At 36.0% G+C, this 9,114-nt stretch overlaps 1 protein-coding gene across 1 annotated transcript; it reads left to right on the forward strand.

The window, feature by feature from the left end:
- Nucleotides 1–1,076: 1,076 nt before the first annotated feature.
- On the forward strand, nucleotides 1,077–6,319 carry LOC110102952 (U-box domain-containing protein 33). Its single transcript, XM_020831475.2, has 9 exons — nucleotides 1,077–1,494; nucleotides 1,962–2,083; nucleotides 3,186–3,307; nucleotides 3,615–3,719; nucleotides 3,929–4,340; nucleotides 4,415–4,555; nucleotides 4,626–5,156; nucleotides 5,247–6,014; nucleotides 6,084–6,319. Exons 1-9 carry the CDS (start codon nucleotides 1,245–1,247, stop codon nucleotides 6,267–6,269), a joined length of 2,637 nt encoding a protein of 878 aa, XP_020687134.1. The 5' UTR covers nucleotides 1,077–1,244; the 3' UTR covers nucleotides 6,270–6,319.
- Nucleotides 6,320–9,114: the final 2,795 nt, after the last annotated feature.

The following is a 9,114-nucleotide window of genomic DNA, read 5'->3' on the forward strand; positions in this document are numbered from 1 at the left end:
ACGCTTTTAAGCCTTAGAGACATTTCATTGCATGATTGATTTATGATTTTGCTAACGAGTAATAATATATGCGATGGCTTATGGCTATGTAAAACAGTAAAAGTGATGTAGCTGTAGGGCATCGTTTGGCTATGTAAATTACCGTTTAGACTTTAGAGCAGCGTTTTTAAGCCATATTTAGTCAAATTTGAGAGTACTAAAAGTAAAATCTGAAAACTATTTGAGATTTAAATCTAATTTTTTTTAATAATATTATTATTTATTACATCATTCCGTTTAACTCCGATTCAAACCCAGTTCGACCGTAAGCCTCTTCTTCTTTTCATTCGTTGTTGGATTCGATTTTTAAAACCGTAAGCCTCTTCTTCTTTCCATGTCTAGTGCCTACGTCATGTTAAATTCGTAACCATGAAGCTTCCGGCATATTTAATTTTAAGACAATCGTTGTCGTTGAAATTACCAAACTAGACATGCGTTCCTACAAGAGAGACAAAATCTTTGTTTTTTTTGGATTGGCAACCCTTTGGGTCATTTCATGGAGACAATCTTTGTTTTTTATTTGAATTAACCACTGTTTAGAGAAACGTTTTTAAGCCTTAGAGACATTTCACTGCATGATTGATTTATGATTTTGCTAACGAGTAATATATGCGATGGCTTATGGCTATGTAAAACAGTAAAAGTGATGTAGCTGTAGGGCATCGTTTGGCTATGTAAATTACTGTTTAGACTTTAGAGCAGCGTTTTTAAGCCATATTTAGTCAAATTTGAGAGTACTAAAAGTAAAATCTGAAAACTGTTTGAGATTTAAATCTAAATTTTTTTAATAATATTATTATTTATTACATCATCAGGTTCGATCCCGATTCGACTGATTCGATCGTGAACTTCTCATTCTTCCGATTCATTGTCCGATTGAATTTTCAAAACGTTGATATTTTCAATAATTAAGGTGTAGCATGTATGTCTAGTGCCTACGTCATGTCAAATTCGTAACCATGAAGCTTCCGGCATATTTAATTTTTAGACGATCGTTGTCGTTGAAATTACCAAACTAGACATGCGTTCCTACAAGAGAGAGAGAGCTTGCTAGCGACCCAGCGAGGCCATTGCCTTGCTGCAACTTCGCCTGGAGGGGGGAAATAGATACCTTTCTGCTCCAGAAAAGCCATTCCTGGGCGAGGAAGGGGATTGGAAAGAAAGCGAAGTTTTTTTTCCCTTTTCGTTGGCTTGTGGGATTTCGAATGGCTAAACCTTCATCATCCAATTCCCTGCGGCAGCCATGTTCACCACCCAACAGCCACAGTGTGATCGAGGAGGAGCCACCGATGGGCAGCGTTGAGGGCGAGGAAGAAGAGAGGAAATTGTACGTGGCTGTACCTGAAAAATTGAAGGAAGGGATTGAACTGGTGCTATGGGTGCTTCGGAATACATCCACCGACAAAAAGATTGTGATTCTCCATGTTCATCGTCCACCTAAGCTTTTACCAATGAGTAATCTCTCTTCATCCGTACTCTTTCGTCCATGGAATGGTTTTCCTAATTCTTTTCAAACTGGTTTGAAGCATAACGCATAATTTTAGTACTGGATTTTAGGCTTGAGGTGGGTTGGATTTGTTTATTGGTAGAAAGCCCTTTTTTTAGATTTGCGCTTTTTGAACCTTTTCCACTTTATGCTCTCATATAGCTGAAACTCTGAAAGGTCTTTGGTTAGTTTTTGTTCTTTTTGTGCTCCTTATTCATGATTCTGTAGAGGATTTGAGCCTTGTCACTTCACAAAAATTATGAAACCATCTTTTGGCAGAACAGCTAAAAAAAAAGTTTTTTTAAAACTTTTTTCTCATAACAAATATATTTCCTGATCCACCATATTCATTCACAAATTTCTTGCTTATTTTTTATTTGTTAGTTGACTTAATATTTTAACTTGAACTAATTGACTTTTTCCATTTTGACTCAAGTGGGAGCAATGGTTCCTGTAAGCAAACTGGGGGAGGAGCATGTGAGAATATACAGACAGCAGGAGAAAATGATGGTGGAGAAATCTTTGGATGAATACCTGGTTATGTGCTCTAAATCAATGGTGCGTTCATTGCTTGTCTGATCCCCATTTCTATTTTTAGGCATGATTGTTCCAAGACTTCTAAGAACATTCAAATTCTACACTATTCAGATATTATTTCCGGTAGTTTTTAGGATTTAGGGTTTAAGGTTCAAGAAGTAGCACATTCAAGCAAAAAAATTACTTCTACAAAAAAGATCTATTACATCAATCGAAGCAGTACATATTGCTCTTGACATAATATTTGCAGCTTGAAGCATGAGATTGAGATATTTGATGGTTTGAAAAGTTTGAGTTTTCAGAAACCAAGATGCAAGGTTTATTGTTCCAGCTGGAATATTAAAGGAAGTTATGAGCCATTTGAATGTGCTTGAAACTATGAGTGAAGAAGACAAGGTAGATATAGATAAAAAGCTCCATTAATGATCCAAGTATGATTGGCATATAAGGTTTGATAGAGGTTTTAGCAAGCACAATTGCGAAGCTGTTGTGATTTAAGTTAATGAATAAAAACCTCCAATAAATTTGATAAAAACTAAAGATTATATTTGCATCAAGTGTAAGAAGCGACACCATTAAATCACTTCTTGCGAAAGGATTCATTCTTAAAATTGTACTAATGAAAAGCTGACTGAGAGATAATTAGATAGGGGAATATCTTTTTAAAGGGTTCTATTCTTAGTCATGGTAGAATTAAGCTTATGGCCTTCATAAAATGTGACTTTTATTGCAAGAAAATATAACACATTCACAGATATTAGTAAGCTTTGAACGGGAACAAGTAACATATCAAAGAAAATCATAAAAGAATAAGTAGATACGAGCATTATTGCAGATTAGTTCAGTCCAGATTTGGATGACATTTCTTCGGTGATTACTGAAAAGAGATGCAATAATCAATGGGCCAAGAATAAATTAGTGTGTGCAAGACGTTTAGTTTTTCCATCAATTTTTTCAATCTTCTTCATGAAAGGAGAAAGTTTAGCCAAAATAGCCAGCAGACATATCTGTCTTTTATTTGGAAACAGGGATGGAAATTCTAAAATCCTCTACAGTTAAAACTGGGCTAAAGAATAAATCATGATTTTGCAATCCTTAATATAATTGCTTTCTCTGTGCATAGTTTCGAGCAGAGAAGCTAGTTGTTGAGAATGATGATGTTGGCTTGGCGATTGTAGAACTTGTTGCAAGCCATAGAATCAAAATGCTTGTCATGGGAGCTGCTGCTGACAGGCATTTCTCAAGGTATAATAAAAAGAGCTGCTTTTTATGTGACCTGAAAGGAGAAATTATTCCGTGCGGAGTCAGGATGGTAAAGAACCGTCCGGATGTGAGTGTACACAGTGTGTATACTGAATATAATCTTGTACACAATTTAGGTTTGTTTATACACATTGTGTACAAACACTGTGTACACTCACATCCGTACAGTTCTTTACCGTCCGGACTCCGCACGGAATAATTTCTCCCGGAAAAAAGGAGTAGTTCTTTTGCATTGAAATTTGTTTAAAATATGTAACTATTTATGTATCCCTATTATTCAATGCTACAGGAAAATGACATCACCGAAGTCCAAGATTGCAATTACTGTCCAGCAAAATGCACATTCGTTATGCAAGATCTGGTTTGTTTGCAAGGGGCAACTGATATGCACCAGGTTAGCTAAATGATTCCTTGAGATGACTTCCAGTCGATTCTGAGCAGATTACTTGAGATAATAAGAGTAGCTTACTTGGAATAAATTTGAATTTTGTAGATATCTTTTTAATAGACGTTAATAATTAAAAAGCTAAGATCCTTTTTTACATTTAAAAGTTTATTTCATTATAATGAACCTCTCCAATAACTGAATTTCATTTTCAATAGGGATGAAGCTACTAATGAATATTCCAGTTTAAGCTCCTCGGATCAGCTCAGATCAAAATCCCTACCACAAATGCAGCATGAACATTTTAACCAGGTTACTAGTCCTATGCCGAGGTCAGCTTCTGAAAATGCTGTCCCATTTAGAAGAAGACCACCCATGCTAAAATTTTCATTGCCAAGTCTCTTTAGAACACCAGCAGCTAAGAGTGAGACTTCTACGGATGGGACTATGAGCTCAAGGAGTTCCCTGACTTCGAGTGATTCAAACTGGTTATGGCCAACTGATGACTTCAACAGCAGCAATAGAACTGTATCAAGGCACAAGGAGGATGATGGTGATTCCTCTTCAGGAATGGTAACCAGTCAACAAGATTTTCATAATCTACAGCTTTCATCTACTTTCCATGAGCTGGTGAGTCAAACGAAGTTGAGATCAAACTACTTGACCCATCAAAATTCATTATTTTAAAAAATAGAATGATACAGGAAGGTGGAGATTTCTTGCGTGATGTGTATGATAGATTGGAAAAAGTCCAAACTGAAGCAGAGAACTTCAAGCACGAGGCTTACAGGGAAACAATTAGACGTCAGAAAGCTGAAAGGAATGCAATTGAGGTTGCTTGGAAAGTAAGTCATAAACTATGTATCCTATTTCTGACATAAATGCATTAACTAACTATAATGGCCCCTTTCATAGGCCAAAGCATCAGAGTCCCAACATGCCAAGGAACTGAAACAAAAAATAGAACTCCAGAAAATGCTTGAAGATGAAATAAAGGAGAATGAAAGGCTAAAAAATGATCGCGATAAAATGTTTCGAGGACTACAGGAGGCACGGGCGCGTGAAGCAGAGATGGTATCCTGCGCCGCTGAGAACAAGCTCCTGCTCGAAGAATTTGAAGATAAGCTTTCAGAAGCCAAGGATAGCCTTGAAAAGCTGAGAGCTGAATGTGAGGAGCTGAAACAAGCACGGGACATTGCAATCCATGAAGCTCAAAATTTACACCAGATGACTGGGAAGTCATCTAGCGGAGACCAACAGCAAGTCAAATTTTCTGTATTCTCCTATTCTGAGCTTCAAGAAGCAACAAAAAACTTTGATCATTCCCTCAAGATTGGTGAAGGAGGATATGGAAGCGTATACAAGGGCTTTCTCCGCCACACAACGGTCGCCATAAAGTTGTTAAATTCCAAAGGCATGCAAGGGCAAGCAGAATTTCGTCAAGAGGTGTGGTAAAACTGATAAAACTGATACTAACAAACTGATTCATTATCAGTTTATCACTATCAAACATATATTATTGGACTCATAATGCAGGTTGAAGTTCTGAGTAATGTGAGGCACCCACATCTTGTAGCACTCATTGGGACTTGCCCTGAAGCTTGGGCACTTATCTATGAATATCTTCCTCATGGCAGCCTCGACGACCGCCTTGCCTGCAAAGATAAGACTGATCCTCTTCCTTGGGATGTTCGTATACGAATAGCGGCAGAAATCTGCTCTGCTCTCATCTTCCTCCAATCAAATAAGCCCCATGGCATCGTTCATGGAGATCTAAAGCCTGCCAACATTCTCCTTGATGCCAACTTTGTAAGCAAGCTTGGTGACTTTGGTATCAGCAGGCTCTTAGCCCAGTTCAATTCCACTCACACTCCCTGTTGGAATACCAATCCTAAAGGCACCTTTGTATACATGGACCCTGACTTCATTTCCTCTGGGGATATTACGCTCGCCGCAGACATCTACTCTTTTGGGATCATACTTTTGCGCCTCTTGACCGGAAAACCTGTACTGGGGATCATTAGCCAGGTTCAAGAAGCTGTTAGTAATGAGAAGCTGCATTCAATCCTGGATCGTTCTGCGGGGAAGTGGCCTTACATACAGGCAAAGCAGCTGGTACAACTGGCCTTGAAATGCTGCAACGTCATGAGAAAGAACCGCCCGAGCCTTGATGGAGAGGTTTGGAAGGTGCTCGATATAATGGTGAAAGTTAATGAACGTGGCAAGCTCCGGCCATTATCGTCTAGCTCTGTTTCACAAAACAGCACCAGCATTCCATCTTACTTCATCTGTCCAATCTCTCAGGTGAGAGCTAAACTCTTCAACGACAAAAAAGGCTTGCCATTGTTTTATGATTTGTATCTAAAATTACAGGAAGTCATGAGGGATCCGCACATAGCTGAAGATGGATTCACATATGAGGCTGAAGTCATAAATAAATGGTTTGAGAGCGGCCACAACATGTCGCCAATGACAAATCGCCAGTTTCAGCATCATAATCTTATTCCAAATCATAGTCTTCGTTCTTCCATTCAAGAATGGCTGCAGAAGAATGCCTAAACTGAATATTTTTGTTCTCTATGTATGGTTCTTTTTATTGCTCTCTCTCATTTTTTTTTTAATAAGCATTTATCTTTCCTAATTAATTTCCCTTAACCATCTGGAAATCAATGTTTTGAACAAAAAAAAAAAAAAATTTATTATTTAGTCAAATATTGTTAGAGCTAATGTTGATCATTAACCTCATTAAGAAGTTGAAAATCTCTTAAATTTAACTTAAGGATGGCTAAAGGTGTATGAGAAGCCATTATTAAATGTGGGGTCAATTATAGAGTATTCTCTATTTACCCCAAGTGGCATCCAAGTCTCTTTGAAGTCTACATTTGAACTTTCTAAGCTAATTAGAAACCTTTCCAACCTTCTACAAATCTCTTTGTAATCGGTTGAATCCAAACTCAAAACTTAAATAAATTCCTAAGTGACCTTTTGGGTTCAGTTTGACTATCGATGGTTCAGTTAATTCTAAACTTGCCTAGAAGCTACTCCAAGACCTTAGAATTTTCCATTTGTGCCCCATTTGGTCGCCTTGGTCAACCCTAGGTTAATTATAGAAAATCTCCTAACCATATGAAAGACCTATAATATTCAACTCCTATGACATTTGGCTTTAGTCAACCCTAGGTAGCCCATGATCTTAGATTTCACCATAGGTGTCTTTGGCTTGCTCTTAGACCACCCTATGGGTCTAAGAGCCTTGATAACTATTTGACCCATGGTTAAAGTAGAAAAGTTATCCTTGACTCTAAATATCCTCAATCCAATTTAAACTAAACCCGATTAAATTGATCTTGAGTTTAAATGATCCTAACCCATTTTAGAAACATTTGAGCTCTAATTTGATTGATGGTCAATTTCCCTTGACCATGGTTAAATGAAGTTTGTCCAATGAGTCCAAATGACCTACCATGTGTTAATTTGAGCTAAACTTAACCTAATCAAATCCAAATCCTCTCAAATATTACTAGACACCACTTAGCAGCCTAAGCTAGTTGCCCAATCTAATCCAACACATTTGGACTAATCCAAAGCTTGAATCCAATTGAACCTAACCCCTTAATGAACCTAAACTATAATGTAGGCTAGGTGCATCCCATGGGCTGCCTTTCCTGTTGTTTCAAGTCTATCCTTATTATTCACTCCTTTTTGAATCAGTTGGCCACCAAACAATTGATTAAAAGAGTCATAATTGCAAGGTAGCAAGTTGTTTCAGCTTTAACTAATAACAGTTTTCAAAAGACCATTGACTATTTTTGTATACTTAGCATCCTCTTGTTGGATCATCCCTAACAAATTCAACCAAGAATTTACACAATAGCTACATGGATAAGCAAGAAAAGATTTAGGATTGTCCTATAAATAGTAGAGCCTCTAATGAGGATTTTTTTTTTGCATTTTGTATTTATCTTGATATCCATAACTCAAGATTTCATTCCCAACCAATTCCTACTATAAAACCAATAACCTCCAAGCTCCAATGAGGTCTACACAATGGTTTTTCTCCCTTTAATCCAGCTATTCCTAGTCACATCAATCTTAATCAACCTAGCTCATTATGATAAGGTCAAGCTCATGTAACAACTTACTTGATCCTAGGTCCATTGGGTGCATATACATGAAATTAGCCCTAATTTGATTTGTGTGGTACATACTTTCTGAAACAAGTCTTAATCCTAAGAAGATCATATCATTGAATTACTCATACTTTATTCTTTGATCCTTCTAAGTCCATTGGATAAAAAATATCCTTTGATCATCAATGATTGAAGTGTAATGCATTGATGGCCTTTGTTCCATGCTAGGGGAAGGAGATGGTGTCTCTAGCATATGATCTATCGTGCATTTGATGAATGACAGAGATTGAGTCGCACCATCCTCTTGTCCTTCTAAGCCACATTTCTAGCATGGTTGATGAACCTCACCATTTAGAAGTTGTCAATCATTGTGTGGCATCTACAAAGCGCATGCACTATTAGCTTGCTGCTTGTGTAAATTGGAGAAAAAGAGCTAAATAATTAAAAACCTTTAGAAAATTATAAGTGATTAATTTCTTCATGAAAATTGACAAATAAACTCTATGTGGATATTTAGAAAAATAAGGAGAATGCAATTGATTTAGTTTTGAATGGATTTGACTCATTCTTGATTTTTTATAGAAAAAATAGTGTTAATGATATAATTAGCACCCTTAATTACTTTTGATTGCTATCAAATTCATATGGGATGTTCATGAGGATCTATTGGGCTTCTTTAATTTTTCTTACAACAGTTTGATGCTTTCTTTAATCTCAATTGAATATCAAAATTCAACACCCATTAAACTTGAATAATTTAAGCCAATTAAAAAAATCCTAAAATTTTGAGACTAACTCTAAAATGCTCCTAGATTTCCAAGAATGATAGGTAAAATATTTTGAAGTCAAATAAAATCATTCATCCCTAAAAATAAACCCTAAAAAATTAAGTTTCATGAACTTTTGAGATAATTTAGAGAATTAATTATGAAACTCTAATTTTAGGCTAGAATTTTGTTCCAAATTGACCCAAAATTTTTATTAAATTCATAATGAATTCAAATAAATCATAAAAATAAAAAAGTAAAATAAAATAAAAAACCCTAAAAAACTAAAACTTAAATAATAACGATTTTTTAGAAAGCAATGTCACTTTCATGAAATTTAAAGATTAATGATATAATAAATTTAATAAATAATCAAAATAATAAATAAATCCAAAGGGTTTTAAATTTTCCGTTCTACATTCCATTTGTGACTTGTGAACCAATGTTCATGAAAATATGAATATATTTGGATGTTCAAAATTTAAACCCTAATCTCTAAGGTCATAA

Source organism: Dendrobium catenatum, unplaced genomic scaffold, assembly GCF_001605985.2.
Source record: "Dendrobium catenatum unplaced genomic scaffold, ASM160598v2 fragScaff_scaffold_631, whole genome shotgun sequence".
Lineage (NCBI taxonomy): Eukaryota > Viridiplantae > Streptophyta > Magnoliopsida > Asparagales > Orchidaceae > Dendrobium > Dendrobium catenatum.

Excerpts from the sequence above, each read along its gene's own strand:
- LOC110102952 (XM_020831475.2), top strand. The coding sequence starts at position 1,245 with ATGGCTAAACCTTCATCATCCAATTCCCTGCGGCAGCCATGTTCACCA. Across the intron at positions 2,084-3,185 it reads TTATGTGCTCTAAATCAATG|TTTCGAGCAGAGAAGCTAGT; the intron begins GTGCGTTCATTG and ends CTCTGTGCATAG. Across the intron at positions 4,556-4,625 it reads CAATTGAGGTTGCTTGGAAA|GCCAAAGCATCAGAGTCCCA; the intron begins GTAAGTCATAAA and ends CCCCTTTCATAG.